The sequence below is a fragment of the Protopterus annectens genome, chromosome 3.part1, assembly GCF_019279795.1.
Source record: "Protopterus annectens isolate FY-2018-M chromosome 3.part1, PAN1.0, whole genome shotgun sequence".
Taxonomy (NCBI): domain Eukaryota; kingdom Metazoa; phylum Chordata; order Ceratodontiformes; family Protopteridae; genus Protopterus; species Protopterus annectens.
In genome coordinates this window covers 1,072,473,770-1,072,494,218 of record NC_056732.1, presented here as the reverse complement: position 1 = coordinate 1,072,494,218, position 20,449 = coordinate 1,072,473,770, and the positions used below count along the sequence as shown (strand labels likewise).

The 20,449-nt window shown below is 41.5% G+C and overlaps 1 protein-coding gene across 1 annotated transcript in view; it reads left to right on the top strand.

Moving 5' to 3' along the window:
• LOC122798354 (serine/threonine-protein kinase OSR1-like) overlaps nt 1-20,449 on the top strand; it is a 2,305,884-nt gene that overhangs the window by 353,165 nt on the left and 1,932,270 nt on the right. Inside the window, exon 4 of the mRNA XM_044067206.1 lies at nt 8,998-9,139. Within this exon, the coding sequence (XP_043923141.1) occupies nt 8,998-9,139 (142 nt within the window). The remainder of the gene's footprint in view (nt 1-8,997; nt 9,140-20,449) is intronic.

Here is a 20,449-nt window from a genome sequence, read left to right as displayed (position 1 = left end):
AGTACCTGACATCGTCTTGAGAAATGCAGGTACTGCAAAGTGGAGCGCCACTGTGGAGTTACAGGAGCAAAGAGGTACAAACTCGCACCCTTTCTCCTCTTCCTGGCTCTTACCCTCAGTGACAGAGTAATGTTTTCTACTTCACAGACCCCTTCTTAAGTTAAGCAACCTGCTTCCACACACAGATACCGAATTACAGCAATGCGGAAATATGGTTGCGATAATACACAAGTACTCTTCTTTCTTATCCTCAATAGTCTACTCTGTCATCTGTATGGCTCTTTTTTTACCTATCACTTTTTGTGATTTTTGTGCACTATTTCCTTTTACAGCAATGTGGGGAGGGGGGGCATTGTGCCGTGGCCTAGCCCCATTGTAGGAATATTTCCATGTCTTGACAGTTCTGCGCTGTCTTTTTTTCCAGTCCTGGTACCAGTGCACTTTTTATCTTGGGACTTGAGCAACCAGCTGTTATCTTTATTTTTAAACCTGCTTTTCTCCATGATGTATACTATATAAGTACATTCTATACATCCGTGTCGTCTTGGTGAGAATTTGTGAAAAACAGGGTCCACTTTGTGAAGGTACTCACCAAGACTTGTGGATGAATTCAAATCCAGCAATACTTCTCTCCTTTTGCTGATTTTATCACCTCTCCATTCAGATCCATTCATCTTTGAGAGGTTATTTATGGTACCAAATTGTGTGATAGTGTACGGTAGTTATGTATTTACTGCAGTGCTGGACCCTTTCATTCACATCCATCTGATAGGACATCCCTCCTTACATACCCCATCCAAATTGCCATTTTTAGAGTGCCATTGTAGCTGTTCTGTAGTTGTCACTTTTTAGTACAGTTTTACTTATCAATGCAACAAACGAGGTAGCTAGGCACATGGGGCATTATGGGAGGGAAAAACTAAAGGAGTTTGGGGCTGCAGCACTAGATGTCCTTCAAGGATGCATCTGCAGTCCTTACAAATGGGTTGTCCTGTCGTCAGGCAGCCCTTCGGTCGGCCGGATTCCAAAGTCTGGGTCTGGCCTCGGCTGGTGTCGCACTTCACCCGACGTCATAGCTGCAGTTCTTTGGGTATAAAGGCATCAGCCGACGCCATTTTCCTCAGTCTTTCTTGCCGCGTGGCACCCAAAGCAGAAGCTGTTCGCAAGTGCCGGTCGGTCAGAACCAGAGATTACTACTACAAGTCCGAAGACTTCTAAAAAGCTAAGTACCCCGTTGGGGACTCTTTCTTGCCTCAGCCGATGTCAGAAAAAGTGAATAACTGTTTAACTTGTGGGAAACAAATACCTCATAAAGATTTCCACTCTTACTGCTTACCTTGCTTAGGCCCAGACCACGATGTAGCAGCTTGTCTAGCCTGTGCTTCTTTCAACCGACGGACGCTTAGACGTCTGTCGGAATTTGCTGAAGAGTTTTTCGGCTCCGATTTTGCTTACATTATGCCGTCGGATACTCCGGCTACGCAAATTTCTAAAAAACGCAAGGAAAAGGACCGACACTCGCGGTCCGTGGTTTCGGCGGAAACCGCGGTTAAGCCAACCGCGAGTGTCTCGGTTTCGGCTGAAACAGAGTCCACGGTTCTTCCTTCGGCCGAAAGCTTGCCACTTACTGAGGCCTCATCCAGCCAGGTTGAATCTGCTACTGAAATCCCACCTGCTCTTGCAGGTTCACAGGATTTATCTGATACTATCCCTTTGGATATTTCTACCCTTGCACGTGGAGCTGCTAGGCCTCCTGCATCCATGTCGATTAAGGCCTTTGCCAGGGCTAAAGCAGCAAAAATTACCAAATCTGTGCCTGCTAAGACCCCCTCTCACAGGCCTAGCTCTAGTTCACAAATGCTTAGTCTAGCAGAGGATCTCATTTCTTTGATACGGGGATCCCAACCACAACCAGACAGGGCCTTTCTCCCACCTCCACAGAAGAGGACTAGAGTAGAGCCCCCTGAGCCAGTTTCTTCAGATGGCTCCTCTGATGAATCAGATAATTCAAACCCTTCTGAGGGCCCCTATTCTCCTTATGAGGACTCTGATGCAGAAGAGTCCATTCCTTCTGCCTCTCTGCCTGAGGAATTTTCTTTTGGAGAAACCTTGCATGCTATGAGGGAACAATTTCAATGGCAGGGCCAGGATTTTTCAGACTCTAGGAAAAGGCTTAGAACCTTTTTGCATTTGCCACAGCATAGGCCTTTAGCCATTCCTCCAGTACTTACTGTTGTGGATGATGCTTTTAATGATGCTTGTACTGCTCCTGATTCTCTTCCTCCGGCCCCTGCTAAGCCCGATAGGTACTACAGGGTTCCGGACACACATTATCATTTGTATAAGGCCCCTTTTGCAGATCCCGAAACTATCTCCCAGGGACCCAAGGCTGTAGCAGCTACTTCTGCCAAAATCCCTCCCTCTGAAAGGGAATCTAGGGCCTTAGAGAGATGGGGTAAAAAAGTTTACACTTCTGCTACTCTTTCAGCTAGGGCCTTGAACTGTCAGTTCCACATGATTCAGTATCAGGAATTTATGTTAGACCAATTAACTAAACAACTGTCCTCGGATGAACCATTAGACAAAAAATTCTGTACAGGAAATGGTACATAACATTCAGCAGGTCAGTAATCATTCCTTAAAATGCGGCTATGATGCACTGGAGGCTTCCTTTAGATCAGCCATGACTGGCACAGTGATCAGAAGACATGCATGGTTAAAAGAGCAGTCCTTACCAGACCATGTTAAATCAAAGCTCCTAGATGCTCCCATGGATAAGCTCAATTTGTTTGGCTCCCCTGCGCAGCAAGTGCTGAAGAAGGTGGAAGAGAAAGCAAAATCTGTCCAGACAGTCAAGGATTTCTTGCAGGTCCAACCTCCAAGGTTTAGCAGGAACTGGCCTTCCAAGAATTGGTCCTTTCCAGATACCTTCAGAGCTCCGAGAGGCAGGAATAGGCGCTCAAGAGGCAGGGGTCAATCCAGAGGTGCCTACAGGGGACGTCAGTGGCAGGCTAACAACCAGCGAGGTACAGCCACAGATCCAGCCACCACCACTTCCACAGGACAATCGCAGTGACTTGGCTCTGGCACCGCCTACCAGGGAACAACTAGAGGCACCCTTAGGTGGGAAGCTAGCCTTATTTTCAGTAAACTGGCATTACATCACAGGAGACAAATGGATTTTACAGACAATAGACCAAGGCTACAGGTTTCACTTCCATACTCTACCAAGGAAGAGAGGAATGCCAAACCTACCTCCAAATCAGAAGACAGAAGCTCTAGAACAAATAACTCACTTACTAAGGATGAGAGCTGTAGAAAGGGTACCATCTATGGAACAAGGGCAAGGATTTTACTCCAGACTCTTCCTGGTACCAAGAAAAGAAAACCAATGGAGACCTATTCTCGACCTGTCCGCTTTAAACACATACCTCATTGTTCCAAAATTCAAAATGCTGACCCTACAGCAGCTTCTTCCCATGCTGGGCAAGGAGTCTTGGCTGGTAACTCTAGATCTCAAGGAGGCATACCTGCACGTCCCCATATGACCAAATTGCAGAAGATACCTCAGATTTCTTGCAGGATCAGAGCATTATCAATTCTCAGCATTGCCCTTTGGCTTATCTACTGTGCCCAGAGTATTCACGAAATGCCTGGCATCAGTAATTGCTCATTGCAGGCTTCAGGGAATCCAAATTTACCCTTACCTGGATGACTGCCTGTTACAAGCGGACAACAAAAACAAATTAACAAAAGATTTGGAAAGGGTCATTCATCTACTACAAGCCCTGGGATACACAGTCAATATCAACAAGTCAAGGCTGATACCATCCCAAAGGATAACCTTCTTGGGTGCAGATCTGGACACATCAAAACAAATGGCATTCCTGACAGTAGAAAAACAGGAGCAACTCCCTTTCTACTTCATGGCATTAACAAAGCAGAACCAGCTAACAGCAAGAAAAGTCCTGCAAGCTCTCGGTTACATGGCATCCTGCATAATATTGATTCCACATGCCAGACTGCATATGAGAAAGTTACAGTGGTACCTAAGGAATTTATGGTCTCAGCACAAGCACAGCCTAGAAACCCAAATTCCAATAATTCCATGCCTAAAACAAGAATTCCAATGGTGGGCTCAGGCCTGTCAATCAAACAAGGGACTGCCCTTCCACAGCACTCAACCAAGCCAGACCATCACAACAGACGCCTCAGACCTCGGTTGGGGGGCACACATGCTGGACAAGTGCATACAAGGCTTATGGACTCAAGACCAGCTGCACCTACACATAAATCAAAAGGAAATGCTGGCAGTAAAACTGGCAATTCAGGCATACAGACCATTTCTTCGACAGGGTCAACTGCTGATAAGGACGGACAACACCACAGTTATGTGGTGCATCAACAAACAGGGAGGCACACATTCATACCCTCTATGCCGGATGGCAATGGACCTCTGGAATGTGGCACTGAGCTTCAATATTCAGCTACAAGCAATTTTTGTGCCAGGAAAAGAAAATATACTAGCAGACATCCTAAGCAGAACTACCACGGATGCCCACGAATGGATGCTGCATCCGGACATCTTCAAAACCATTACAGGGAAATGGGGACTACCAGAAATAGACTTACTTGCATCCCCACACAATCACCAACTGAAAAAATTCTGCACAAGGACGTACCACCCACTTGCTTGGAAAGTGGACTCCCTGTCTTTCAGTTGGAAAAACCTGACAGCATATGCATTCCCACCTCTTTCTTTGATGCACAAGGTGCTATTGAAGATCAAAGAAGACCGTCCAAGGATCATCCTGATAGCTCCAGACTGGCCAAGGCAACATTGGTACCCATTATTGAGGAGTATGTCTTGGGAACAAATATGGCCTCTGCCCCTAGTTCCCTTGCTGTTAACACAGAACAACTTCAAAACCCTGCATCCGAACCTGAAAACACTACGGCTGACTGCCTGGAACATTGCATAAGACCAAATAACCCAGATTTATCTCAAAGGGTTAAAGACATTATCTTGGAGGCTCGCAGGCCCTCAACAAGAAAAAAATTATTCAGCAAAATGGAAAAGATATCTCATCTGGAGTACTGCAAAAGGAGAGAATGTGTCACTGGTAAACATAGCTAACATCCTGGAATATTTGGCAGAGCTCTTCCACAACGGCCTGTCCTATTCTTCCATTAAGATTCATGCATCAGCTATTTCAGCAGAATACAACTTGGATCCTCCAGTCTTTTCACATCCTCTGCTCAGGCAGTTTCTGAGAGGGATTAAAAATGTAAAGCCACCAAGGAAGCCACCATTGCCAGCATGGGACTTGAACTTTGTGCTAGAAAAGTTGACACTCCCTCCTTTCGAGCCAGCAGCAACAGCAGAATTACAGTACTTATCATGGAAAACTGCTTTCCTGCTTGCAATCACTTCAGCAAGAAGGGTATCTGAGCTACAGGCATTAATGGCAGTACAGCCCTTCCTGATCTTCCATCAAGATAGAGTGTCCATGAGAACTAATCCTACTTTTATGCCAAAGGTGGTCTCCAGGGTATCTTTAAATCAAGCTATCCACCTACCTACATTCTTCCCCAACCCACAAAACAGGGGAGAAAGACTGTTGCATACCTTGGATGTACATAGACAATTACGTTACTACCTGGACAGGACCAAGAACAATAGAAAAACTGACCAGCTACTAGTAGCATATGCAACAGGAATGGAAGGAAAAGCAATTTCAAAACAGACAATCTCTAAGTGGATAGGAAATTGCATTAGATTTTGTTACTCCTACCATGGGAAGAAAACTCCAGAAAACATCAGGCCTCACTCTACAAGGGCTACAGCCACTACCACAGCTTTTTTACGAGGAGTGGCTACCAAAGACATTCTAGAGGCTGCTACTTGGAGCTCCGTGCATACATTTGCCAAGCATTATAATTTACCTTTATACTCCAGATCCCGAGCAGGTTTTGCCACTGCTGTTTTGCAAGGGATCTTAACTACACCATAATCTTATTTCTCCTCCTCCCCCAGTTTGACTATGGTATTCTACCCATTTGTAAGGACTGCAGATGCATCCTTGAAGGACATGGTACAGTTTTGTACCTACCATAAATGTAGATGTCCGATAGGCATGCATCTGCAGTCAGGATTACCCACCCTCCTTCTCCTCTGTGGTACTCCTAGGGTATTTGCCCATCTTGTAGCTAGCTGGGGGAATCTATTATGGTGTATTTGTTTGTATATATGTACATACATGCTTATTTTTTGTTTGCTCTACTATTTGGAACCATTTGCATTTATCCAAATTTAGCCTTCCTAGAGGGCACCTGGCATCTGGGGCAAGAAACACTGGGGAAAATGGCGTCGGCTGATGCCTTTATACCCGAAGAACTGCAGCTATGACGTCGGGTGAAGTGCGACACCAGCCGAGGCCAGACCCAGACTTTGGAATCCGGCCGACCGAAGGGCTGCCTGACGACAGGACAACCCATTTGTAAGGACTGCAGATGCATGCCTATCGGACATCTACATTTATGGTAGGTACAAAACTGTACTTTTTGTTGGTTCTGATCCGTTAAGTGTCCTGAAAACCCATCCATTCTGTTGGATGGACAAGGATGAAATGATCCAGCGTTATGCTAGGTACATGACTATTTTAAGTACCATTTCCACCCCACCAATCCGTTTTTCTTTCATTTGGGCATCATGGGCTGGGGCACCCTATCTTTTTTTATTCAAGTCATCCTAGATTAGGAGAACTTTTTTTTTCCTCTTTTGTGTCAGCTTTATGTTAGAAGGACCTTCTTTCTGTGTCCCCCTAAGGGGCTATCCTGTGATCTTGCTGTTTGGCATTCAGGATAGATTTCTTATGGTTTTCTGGGCAAGAAAGCTCTAAAATGGAGAGTATCAGTACTATAGTGAAAGTGTTTTGAAGTCAGTGATGGATGAACTTTCTCATTATGGTGGTGGTGGGGGGTCTGGAGCAGTGGTTACTGGCCCCTGTAATTCAGGCTGTATGTCTGGTCTTTTGCAGCTGTAGTCCCAGTACGTGAGAATATTCTAGAAAGTACCTACTCAGATACCCTTCTGTTATGGTATGTTCTTACACAGTTGTACTTCATGAACATGCTAGTGATTTAGTGTATTTAGAAGTACGGTTTAACTTTAGTTGTTGACAAACTTTGCACTTTGCTAAGCTTTGATTTACAAAGTATGTTGTGTTATAGAAGGGTACAGTTTTCATATGTGCACATAGAAAATAATCATCATGTAGTTAGATGGCTTAATCGAGCAGTCATTAAAAAAAAAAAAAAAAAGCAATGTTTAATGATGCATTATTAACTAGCTTTTTCCTAAACCTGTACCTAGCTTAAACTAACATGGTTGAAGTTGCGTGCTTTGTTGGCTTCACTCCATTTGGATACTTTTTTATAAATTAGATTATGTAGTTAGAGGGGTGACTTCCTTGAAGAGGCCAAAAAAGACCATCTAAAATACTAGGAAATAATTGGCTTTTATATGAAGCAACTAATTTACAGTGAGATTTTTTTTTGTTTGTTTTAGTTTTAGCTAGTGTCACAGAATACAGATGTGTGTGTCAGGTATACTTAAATGCCAGAACATGTATTTGAGATACTGAATGCAGATCTAGCCTTTTTAGCTGCATTTCGACACTTGCTAAAATAACACCAGCATAAAAAGGTTAGCTTTTTACATGAGCACAAAAGCTTTTTGAATACCAAAATGTCTCTGTTTGTAAATAGTTGTTATGTTGAGAATATTCAGAAAAGCTTATTGGATTACCTCTGAGACTCTCTGCTTAGAATTGGGAAAAGGTTCTACTACATGCAGTATAAATAGACCCAAATGTTGTGAAAAGTCGTTTCTTTTGCAGCACAGTTTTATATGATATCTGAATATCTGATTGTAATATTGCTGCAACTGAAAAATGTTGGCTTTTCTGTTACTACATCCCCTTATACATAATTACTTTGGTCCTGTAATTTCCTTTTATCGAGGCAAAAAATGGAGTGTGAATGTGTATTTTTTATTTTAAGTCATCCTATTGTTAACGCAAGCTCTATTCAAAAAAATTGCTCCCTGTATTCCTATATTACTTTTGGTTTTTATGTAGTCAACAGAAAACTTAATGTCAGTATGAGGAGCTGCATAAATGTTGAAGTGTATGTTCGCTCTCTCATTTAATTCATATCCACAAAAGAGAGAGAGTTTACCATACCTCTCAACCTGTTGGCGTAAGAATTAAGGACAAAAACAACAGTAATGGCGAGAAAAAGTACCAAATCAGGGGCATATTTTAAATGCTGTTCTTATAAACTTAGTTGCTAGAATAAAAGGTTTTGCATTTGCATGCGTTTTTTTTTTTTTTTTTTGAGGAAAATTGAGTCAGAAGCTCAAATGCCTGCAATTATTTAGTGACTTCAGTCCTCTATGAGGAGCATTCTACAAAATAGGAGACAAAAATATGGATTTTCTGTGGAGTTCTGGACAGTTGAGAAGAATGGTTGAAACTGTGAGGGAAGGAACACTTTCATAATGCCAAAAGTAAATCTACACTTAGTTTAACATTTTTTTAAAATGACAATGGTGAGAGAAATGTTGAGTGGTACTGTGGTAATATGTGTCTAGGTGAATAATGTGTGGGTTAATCTAAAGGGAGAGCAGCAGTATAAGGAGGGAGGGTCTAATTATTTAAATGCATTGACATTTTTTGGATTTGAATTAGGAGTATAATCTGAGAGGGTTTGCTGTTTTATGATGGAAGTGCTCTAGTTAGTTTTGGCATTTGATTAGTTTATTTTATTGCTTAGTAGTTAATGTTTCAGATTTTACCATGCAATGTGTGTACTTTTTATCTCCCTGGAAGGTAGTGCTGCTGAAGTGCCAAGGAGTAAAGTCAGTGTTGCTGTTTTTTTTTTTTTTTTTTTTTTTTGCGTTACATGTAATCTTGTTTTAATTTTTGTTTGCAGGGTCTGTCTTAGATATAATAAAGCATATAATTTCAAAAGGAGAACACAAGAATGGTGTCCTGGATGAGCCTTGTATTGCAACAATCTTAAAAGAAGTGCTGGAGGGATTGGAGTACCTGCACAAGAATGGACAGATTCACAGGTAACCTGAAATATTTTCTTAAACAATTTTTTGATTTAGATAGACAGGCCACTTCATCAATAATATATATACATTTCTTATACTTTTCATCATTCATAGTTGTATTTTTTATTAGTTTCTTATTGCTTACTTTTATATTATTTATTTTATTATCCATTGCAGATGTTTCTAGGTATTATTTTGTCATATTGATAGGCTTATATACCAGCTAGTTCATTTACACGCCATTCTAAACAGAGGCATTATACTGTTTAGTTCATCATTTTTTATATCGATACAACATGTAATGAAACTTGGCTATTTCTAGATAAATAATTGTCTATAGTTTAGCAGGTCTTTCTTGCTAATTTAATTAGTAAACATTTAAGACATCGAAAGAAAGGGCAATCCACTGTTTTAATGAATTGAAAATGTCTTGATAAATCCATCATTTGATCAAACTAACAAGAACAAAAACCAAAATAGAAACAAGATAAAATAATACATGACAGAACTACTCCATAACTCATAGCCTAAAGCAGCCTAATCCACGAGACTAAATATATCACTCTCGTTGAAGAGACCAGAGACCAATTGCAGTATTTTTTAAGTCTAGTACACCACTGTCAGGCTTAGCGAATGATGTAGGATGAGCTATAGCGACTCACAGTAGAGGTGTTGTCCATCTGAACACTTTATATGTGATTCAGTTGGAGCCATACAGGCTCCAGAATGTCTGACAATTTAATCTATTATAGCAGGGCATATGTAGATAAATATTTGATATCAAGAGATGAAGCCAAAGCAGAATATGACAATGTGATTAACATTAAATGTTTGATAAAATATGAGCATTACATAGTTTGTGGATATGTCAACTTAACATCTGACATTTGATCAACCAAGTTGCTTCACTATTGCAATACACAGTTTTGACTCTTATCTGTACTTTTTTCTGAATGAATGACAAGAAAAAAGAGTTGTAATGTGTCTAAACCATCAGACACAAGTTACAATATATACTTTTAAGTCATATCTAGAAGTTACATCTTCGATATTTATTTGTATATTTATGTGATTTATTATTTACTTGTTATATTTCATTATATTCTCACATACACAGATGATAGCTTTACATACTATATACATATTTATATTAATTAATTTACATGAGACTATATATATTAATAGTGATGTTAATACTTACAGAAGCTATATATATATTTGGTCACTTATATATTTATTCATTTATTATTATTTATATATTTTTTGATATTTTTTGATATATGTTATCAACAGATTAATGATTTATAATTTTTGTAATTTTCATAAATCATTTAGCTATATTACTTAGTTATATTTGATGACTAGGGTCTAGATATGACATTCATATTCATATATATAGGCACACAATGATGTACAAAGACTCAGTAATAGTCTTCGAATAACAGTGCCATCATTTGACAAAATGATGGGGGAGCTACAAACTATAGCTCGCTATTTATTTAGCGACATTATGGGATTGTCATATCATGTTATACATTATATACACGTAAACTCTATAAACAAGATGTAAATGCTTAGAAAGAACAGAAGCATATAAATTTATGAATTTTAAGCAAAGCGCTGCATAGTGAATATGAATGATTCTAAGTCTTGTATATCCACCTGATAAAATGCATCATCATTCATATTCATGCAATAATTCCGTATTTCACTCAATGACAGTTTGATTACAGTGATTCTCTGTCATAGTTATGCTTTAACACAGAAATATGCTTAAAAATGGTTTGAACATATAGTCGCATATAAACACATGAATTTTAAGATGTTATAAACAAAAACCTAAGTGACATGCTGTTTCATTGGTTGAATGTTTTTAGAATTGGACGAGATATTTGATATGTTTTATTTCACTTTATTTTATCTTATTTTATTTTATTTCCATATCTATTTGTTTTATTTAGATGGAATATTTGAGCACATGGAAAGAGTACCAGTATTTAACAACAGTAATGTATTTAAGCAATGGAATAGGAAAGTTGCGTTATAGCTAGATACCAACTATAAATGTAGAGTTGCACCAAATGTTAAATCTATTATGTGTTCTGACTGAGAATCTAACATAACTAAAACATCGTGTGCAACATAATGTCATATAATATTAAGGCTAAATGTGTATTTCATAAATAATAGATGATATCCACATTTTTACAGAGAAGCCTTGCAGTTACTAAACGCAAGAAAATGTTGCTCACAACTGGGTGAGGCTTTGATTGCTTAATTGAATGCATTCAATGAACTTGTCAATCAAGTGATTAGAGATCACAACTAGAGATATAAAAACCATTGTACCACACTTATTATTTGATCTGAAGAAGCTTGCAGTTGCAAGTGAAAGCGCTTATCTCGATTTTTTACCTTGGAATAAAGAGTTTTTTGTCAAAAGAAGGTGTTTTCGTGGTGTATCCTGAATAGTTAACTTCTGTTGATATAATAAAGCATATAATTTCAAAAGGAGAACACAAGAATGGTGTCCTGGATGAGCCTTGTATTGCAACAATCTTAAAAGAAGTGCTGGAGGGATTGGAGTACCTGCACAAGAATGGACAGATTCACAGGTAACCTTAAATATTTTCTTTGCTCACCAAGGGTCTGATGTTGTCATGTTTAACATTGGTAACATAGATTAATGGATTAAAGCAGTGAGCTGCTGAGAAGCATTATTTTGTTGATCTGAGTTTGTTGTGCAGTTGTAGTCTGTATGCTCCGAGACTGAGCAGTCTTCTTAACCAGGCCAAAGCTCATGGGTTGTCAGTGAAAAAGTACGGGTTGTGTCTAGCTGATTTTACATGGTTAAATGGTAAACAGAAAAGGGAATTAAGAAATAGTAGTAATAGTGTCATCACCAATGAAAAAAGGCAGCTGTCTTACTTGTCTTAACTGCATAAATAACAAATGGAACATTTAATTTAAGAAAGTGTAGCAAATAAAATGTTATATTAATTGTACTAAAAATGATGGGATTTGAAAGTGCTGCCCTGGCTTTGAGTCTTGATGGCTCTTATCTTTATTTATGAACACTGCTGCAGTGAACTGAATAGTAGCTAATATGCATCTTCTGCTGTGTAGGTGATTTAAGACTAATAATTCTTTAAGGACTCTTACACAAAACTGACATTTCATTCACCATCAGTTCTTTTAAGCAAATATATATGGCAATATCTAACTTCGTGCTAAGGTAAACCATGATCTGCTGTCATTTTCATTCATTCCTTAATGATTAGGTTCAGATCAGACCCCCTGATTCGACTACTGCTTTATACACCACCTTAGCTTATGGACTTGATCGCAGTTAGCTCTTGAGCTTTTGTGGTATTTGTGAGTTGAAAAGCAGATTTAATGTATTTTTTTTATCCTCTTCTACAATAGCCCTCTCTTACCCTTCCAACAGTATGTAATATAATTTTATTACCATTGTTGGTATTTCCATGCTTTCTTTCTTTTCTCTCATACCTTAGTGGTAGTCTTGGTTACCATCACCGGTAAATTTTCTCCCCTTATTCGTTTTCATTAAAAAAAAAAAAAAAAAAAAAAAACACTTTTTCTCTTGGACTGTAGTTTTTGGATTATAAGTAAATGAAAAACCAACAGGTTTTAAAAAATGCAAGGCCTGTGGCCACAGGATACCTGTGTCAGATGCACATGACTAGTGCATTTACTGTTTAGGCCCAGGTCATTTGAATGTCTCCTGTGATATTTGTAAGGCTTTTAATCCATGGGCCTCCTTGGTGGATAGAAAAATGTAAGCTCATTTTGAAAGGTTTGCTCCCTTCATCTTCTCAGACAGTACCTGAGGATGTCCTTCCATTTCACTGTTACAATATTCTTTACAATAGGGATCCCTGCCAAGGGCGGCATGTGGACTCTATACCAAAGCCTTTAGGTTGCTTTAAGGTATGCCGTATGACACACGTATGCTCCCCATGTATAGCGTAGGGCATAAAAGTGACAGCCGGGAGTACCATCCTCAGAACAACTCTGCCGCCAATCCGAGTGCCATCTTTTGATAGTTGGTCTGAGCACCCATTTGGTTGCTGGTTCACCAAGCCATTTCAGGTAAGTGCCCTGTTGGGGTTTTTGCTCTTATCTTTTTCTTGTTGCTTTTAGTATTTCATGTCATCCAGGAAGGGTAAATGCCAGTGTGGGAGACAGATTTCCCATAAAGACCATCACAAGCAGTTCTGATTTTGTCTCTGTGCTTCTCATGACCACATGTCCTGTACCATTTCTCAGGCTTTCATTCCAAAGACTCTCCTAAGTTGGCTTTCCTCTTTGGCCTTGTAGTTAGAAAACAAACATCTTGCACTTTTGGAGAAAGACAGTATGGAGGGAACTTTCTGCTCTGAGGGTCAGCTGTCTGTGAAGACCAAGCAGTCTCGGTTTTATTCTTCCACTTTACTACCTCAGCCGGACGTCTGTCTTTGAGGCTAGTGAAAGCCTAGAGGATAGTCTGCCTCTTCATTGGATTCCTCTGCCGTGACCCCTTCAGAAGCCAGCATGTATCCAACCTTACACGCATCTTTGGAAGCCTCTCAGATGTCTGCTTCGAATGTTCAGGGGGAACTGCGGCTAATTATTAATGAAGGGCCTAGGGGTGTTCCTCTCTAACAAAAATATGAGGAAGTTCCAGCTACAATTGTGGCACGTCATCCAGTGTCTGAGCCTTCAAAATCCCTTTGAAGAAGAAAGACAAACCTTTCTCTTACTCCTAAGGACCCTCAGAGTGAAAGTCAGAGTTTCACTCCGGGTTTAATTAATGCCCTTATGGCTTTGAAACCTTCTCAAGGAGTTTCTGTTCTTGCTCAATCTCTGTCCTCAACTCCTCTTGAAAGGCCTAGGGAACAGGATTCCTCTGAGGAAGAGGCAGATTCAGATGAGGAATCTCTTGCTTACCCATCCCAGATTCCTTCCCCTTTAGACAGTGCTTCTGAGGAAGAGGATTCTGCTAGTCCTGGCATTCCCTTTCAGGAGATTTCCTTTGGGGACACAATTTCCAGGATGATGGAATTGTGCTCAGGTTTCTGAGGTACAAAAGAGGTATTAAGAGCTTCTGCGAATGGACACTCCCAGCCCTTCTGCTGTCCCTCCTGTGTTGGCTGCCTTGTTTGGATGCCATTTCTACTGTACCTCAGGCTCCAGACTCCCAACTCCCTGCACTCCAAAAAAAAAATGATGCCTAAGGATTGCAAATTCCTTTATAGATGTTCTTCAGCTGGTCCCTCTGTGGTATCTGTGGCATCTGACAAAGTCGTGTTAGTTTCTGCCTTCTTCAAAATGTCTTCCTTCTGAAAGACAGTAGGCTATGGAAAGGCTAGGTGTGAAGGTTTATACTTCTGCTACCTTAGCTTTTAGAACTGTCATTTATCAAACTCATACGTCCAGATATGTTTTGGTTCTTCTTTCTCAGGCCTGTCAGGTAATTTTTGTCCTTCCTGATTCTGAAGGGAAAAGTTCTTCTCTCTCCTTGTTGGTGACTTTCTCAGGTGGCTTGCCATTCTATTAAGTGCAGCAACGATGCAGCAGATGCTTCTTGCAAAGCTGCTGCTTTTGGATCTGTATTCAGGAGCTATTCCTGGCTACAGCTTCAGCCTTTGCTTGATGATATTAAGGCTGTGTTGATGGATGCTCCTCTGGGTAACAAACACTTTTTGGTCCAGTTGTTTCAGGATAAGGGCAAGGCTTTGCAGGAACTTAAACATGTTTTTTTTTTTTTCCTGTGCCTAAGTTTCAAAGAAATTGCCCTGGCCTTTGTACACAGACAGCCTTGCCCTCCTCCCAAGGGTAAGGGGGGGGGGGGGTCAGAGGGTTCCTTCTGCAAAACTGCCCAAACTCCTGTAACCCAAAAATCTACTGTTCCTGATAAACCAGGTGCTGTTTGACTATTTTTTTCTTCTCAGTTACATTCCTCTTTCTTTTTGTCTCTTGTTCCTTCCAGTTTGGTTAAAGATTACTGAGGATTCTTGGGTCCTTTCCATTATCCACCTAAGCTATTACGTGGTCTTGAAATCTCTTCCCCCTTTTAAGGAGCATTCCTCAGCCCGCTCAGGAACAGTTGACTGTTTCCTGGGGTGCTTCACGATCTTTTGACTCTGGGAAACTGGAACCGCCTACATAGTTCTCAAAGGGGGTAGGGGTTTTACTGCAGAATGTTATTGGTTCCAAGGAAAGAGGGCTCTTGGAGACCTATTCTGGACCTTTCTGAAGGTCCCTTCCTTTCGGATGTTGTCCCTTTAGACTTTGTTTCCTCTGCTGTTTCCTCTGGCTTTTTTAGTGTCTCTGGTCCTCAGAGATGCTTATTTTCACATCCCTATTCGTCCCCTTTTCAGGAAGTTTTTACATTTGTCTGCTTCTAGCATTTACATTAATCTGCTTTGCCCTTTGGCCATTCTACTGCCCCATGGATATTCACCAAATGCTTCGCTGCTGTGATTGCTTTTTGTGCTAAGGAGGATACTAGTCTTTCCCTATTTAGATGATCTCCTGCTTCAGGCATCCTCTCTAAAGAATTCTACTGCAGCATCTTCACTTTGCTGTTTCCCTTTTGTAAAGCCTGGTGTCACTATAAATTTCCAAAAGTCTTTGCTGACTCCTTCACAGGATCATGTATGTCTGGGGTGCAAGATCCAGACTGTTCCAATGCTGTCATTCCTACCTCTTCCCAAGGCCTTGATTCTCATTTCTTTCTTTCAGTCTCTTCTTCTTTTTGCCTTAATCATGGCAAGGGAGTTTCTAAGAGCTGTAGGTTTTATGGCCTCCACTATTCCTGCACCCACTTTTGCCAAACTCCACATGAGAAAACTTCAGTGGTTTCTTAAGTCATTTTTGGCTTCAGCATTCTCATCCCTTACACTTGTTAGTTCCTCCTCTTCCATGCCTCAGTCTGGAGCTTCAGTGGTGGATTCAGCAATTAACTCTCAATTACAGGGTTCCCCTTTCAATCCTCTCTTCTCCGTCAAGAGCTGTTCACAGATGGTGGATAGGGAAGCATCCTTTGGTTCTGTAAAGGTACAGGGTCCTTGGTCTCCTCAACAAAGGAAATACCACATCAGTGTAAAGGAGATGAGAGCTCTTCTGCTGGCTTTTCAAACATTTAGGTTCATAGGTTCATAGGTTCATACTAGGCTATCTGCCCAAGGGCATTTATAAGCCTAGCCCATAGTTATGTGGCTTTCGCCACCCCTTTAGTTTGAATAAAACTATGCCTATTATTTTGCTGTGCCTCTGTCAAGCAGTGACACTGAAGTAATCCCTGGGGTATATCTGCGATCTCCCATCCACTGGTCAAGATTCCTCTTGAACAAGGCCAGCGAGGTGCTCTGCCTCACATGTACCGGGATTTTGTTCCACAGCATAGGGAGTCTCTGGGTGATGAATCTGTCCCTCCAGCACGTTCTATTAATAACCGTGTCAAGGTTTAAGTCTCCCGCCCTTGTGGTTCTGAGGGATCTAGATTTTTTGAGGTGAAGCATATTCATCAAATCTGGGTTTGACATGGCCTTATATGTCAGGCACAGGTCACCTCTGAGCAAGCGGTATGAGACTGAATAGAGCTGGAGTTCTTTCAGTCGGGCAGCATAAGACATATTTTTGAGACCCTTTATCCTTTTGGTGAGGAACTTTTGGGGCCTTTCCAGCTGCTGCAGGTGTCGGGTCAGATACATTCCGAATGGGGCATTGTACTCAATCATAGGTCTAATGAGTGATGAGTACAGGGGCGATGACCTCCCTTGATCTAGATGTGAATCCCTTCATGATCAGGTGGGCAATGTAGAAGGTTTTCCTAACTACTTTAGCAACATAAGTGTCAAACAAAAGGCTACTGTCAACCTGGGTCCCCAGATCCCTGATGACTTCTTCTGTGCTCAGTGGATTGCCACCTATATGGTAGCTAGGGGTAACCTTGTTTTTCCCGAAGGGTATGATTATGCATTTCTTGGCGTTTAACTTTAGGCCATGGCTCTGGCACCAGTTATCCGTTTCTGTGAGGCCCTTCTGAAGGATATCTGTGTCAGATGTGTTTTCGACTATGGCGCCCAGTTTGCAGTCATCTGCAAACTTTGTCAGCCATAACCCTCCTGTGTTTGCTTGTACTTCAGAAAAGTAGATGCCGAACAAGAGTGGACCCAGGACTGAGCCCTGTGGGACACCACTTGTGACAGGCTTTGAGTCTGATATGGCTCCAGCAACTCTGACCCTGTGGGTTCTTTCACTTAGCCAGTTTGCAACCCATCTTGTGATGTATGGGTTTACATTCAAGCTGATGAGTTTTTCGATGATACCTGAGTGGGGTATTGTGTCGAAGGCCTTTGCCAGGTCAAGGTAGGCTGTATGGACTGCCTTTCCCTCATCAATGGCCTTGGTGACTGTCTCGAAAAAGTCAACCAAGTTTAAAAGGCATGACCTGCCTTTGACAAAGCCAAACTGGGTTGGATCCAAAGTCTGCAAGTTCCCTATGTCTTTATTTATGAGTTCCATTATGATCCTCTCCATGGCTTTGCAGATAAGGCTTGTCAAGCTAATGGGACAGTAATTTCAGGGGTCGGTGGAGGCACCACCCTTGTGAAGTGGGACCACAGTCGCCGTGCGCCACTCCTTGGGTATGTATCCTGAGGTGAGGCTAAGATAAAACAGCTGTCCTAACTGCGGATTTAATTCCTCATTGAGTTCGTGGAGCACACAGCCGGTGACACCATCCGGTCCCATGGATGCTGTGTTTTTTACCTTGGAGAGAGCAGTTCTCACCTGGGCGTTGGAGATGTTTGGGGGGCTACAATCCTCTGGTATAGATATCTCTCCTTTTGGGGTTTGCACTGAACCTGTCAGCCAGTATGTTGGCAATGTGTGTAGGTTCAGTAATCTTCACATCATTTTGAACTAATTCTGAGCATATCTGGGAGTTTCCTCCTAGGTTTCTACCATAGCTAAAGAAGGCCTTATGATTGTCTTTTGAGTCCTTGGCGATTTTTCTCTCAAAATTTGCCTTGGATGATTTTATGAGAGCTCTTAGTTTTTTACTTATAATGATCAAAGGTGTCTTACCTTTCAAGGATTTTGCTCTATCTTGTAGTAGCTTCCTCCTTTTGTTGTAGAGCTTGTTTATGGCTGGGGTCCACCAGACTGGACGCTTGCCTGTGGTACAAAGAGTCTTAGTTTTGTTTGGGATTGCCTGATCCATGCAGTCCTGTAGGTGCTGGTAGAAGGCATTTGTAAGTGATTCAGCGGTTTGAGTAATGTTTACCACTGGCTCAGGGGCCTTAAAGGAGACCACACTAGTTTTTAGAAGTGTGAAGTCGGCTTTTGAGAAGTTTTTCACTGTGGTCTTTTTATTTCAGGTGGGGCGGGATGAGGACCTCCAGCGAGATTAGTTTATGATCTGATCTCACCAGTGAGGGGTATACTTCTGGTGTTGAACATTGTGATCCCATGTTCGTGATGATGAGATCAAGTATGTTTTCTCCTCTTGTGGGGATGGTAACTAGTTGTTCCATGGCATTTGAGTTTATGAACTCCAGGAACCTTTGGGCTAGAGTGTTTGGGCTTGAGTAGTGTTCCCAGTCTATATTAGGGTAGTTGAAGTCACCTAGTATGATGGTGTTTGGAGATACATTTATCCCCTCCAATGTTTTCAGGAAGGCCATGTGAGGTTCCTGAGTTTGAGAGGGTGGCCTGTAACATGCTACAAATTGCAGAGCAGTCTTGCCTATGGTTAATTGCACCTGGATGGTCTCCGATGCATTGTGCGTTGCCACCAACCTTGAGGTGTGGGTGTCCTTTATGAATATGGACACCCCCCCTCCTTTCTTGGTGTTGTCCGTGACAGTGCATCTCAAGCTGTTTACAGACAATACCACAGTGATGTGGTATGTCAAGTAAGGGAGGACGAGATCTTAACCTCCTTTGCTGGTTGGCTCCTTTAGTGTGGGAACTAGCTATCCAGTACTGTACGACTCTTCAAGAAGTTTATATTCCCTCGAGTCGGAACACTGTGGAAGATTCTTTGAGTAGGTACATGACACAATCCCATGTGTGGATGCTTCACAAAGATGTGTTCTGGACATTGTCCACCAGTGGGGGAACTCCTCAAGTAGATTTATTTATTTTGTGCTAGTCCCAGTTTCTCTGGTCTGGAAGGTTGGTGTCCTCCCTTTTTCTTGGAAGGAGATGTTTCTTTATGCCTTTCCTCCCCTTTGTCAATGCTCATTTTGGCGGTCATTCACTATTTGGCCACAAGGTTAAAGACCCACTCTCCAGGTCTGAGGAGGATGGTAAAACCCTGTCTGCTTTGGGTGTATGTATTTTGATGTCTCAAAGGACCTTTTCCAGGAATCAATGGGGTGGTCAAAAATGTGGTTCAAAAAGTACCAGGGTCCTTTCCGAGATCCAAATGGAGATGAGTTCTCCCTCTGTCTCTGGAGGAACTTAACGGGAGACGCTGTCCACGTGGCCTGTATAACGAAGGATCTAGAGATGCCTTCTCTAATGGATCCTACTAGCAGCCGAGAAAGGAGGCCCGGTTTGTCCATTGGGAGTTGTTTATCCCTGCACCAGAGAGCCTGGCTACAGATGAAAGATTCATGGGTGCAGAGGATTATTTCCAGAGTTTATATAATTTCCTTTTTCTTTCTTCCTCCCTGTACAGTAAACAAACTTCCCAATATTCCACCCAGTCAGAGGAAAGCAGCAACACTAGAAATAAATAAATTATAAAAAAAAAGCTGCTAGAAGAAGTAGTCATCCAAGAGGTCTCCCCAGAAAAGAAAGTGTTAGGAATTTAACTCAAGATTCTTTTTAGGGCCAAAGAAAACAGGGGACTTGAGACCAGTTTTGGATCTCAGAAATCTGAGCAAGTCAATTTAGCACGCTAAGTCCCAAATGGTCACAGTTCAGTCCATTCTGCTATTTCTGCACCACGCAACTAAATGTGCTCAGTACATGTCCGGGATGCATACTATCATTATCAAAATGGGCAGACAATCTACAAGATATTTAAGCTTCAACCTGGGAGCCAGTCATTACTAGTTCATAGCTTTGCACTTTGGTCTCACCACAGCCCCCTGAGTGTTCACCAAATACAAGGTAGAGGTAGTAGCTCACTTGAAACTGCAAGGATTGATGGTGTTTCCTTATTTGGACAGCTGGCTCATAACTGCTCTGAGCAGGCATGAGTTGATCGCAGCACAAAATCAAGTACTCCAATTGTGCGCTCAATGAACTAAGACGCACTCCCCTCAGGGAACTTTGTGATTCAGACTAACAGTATGTCTGTGG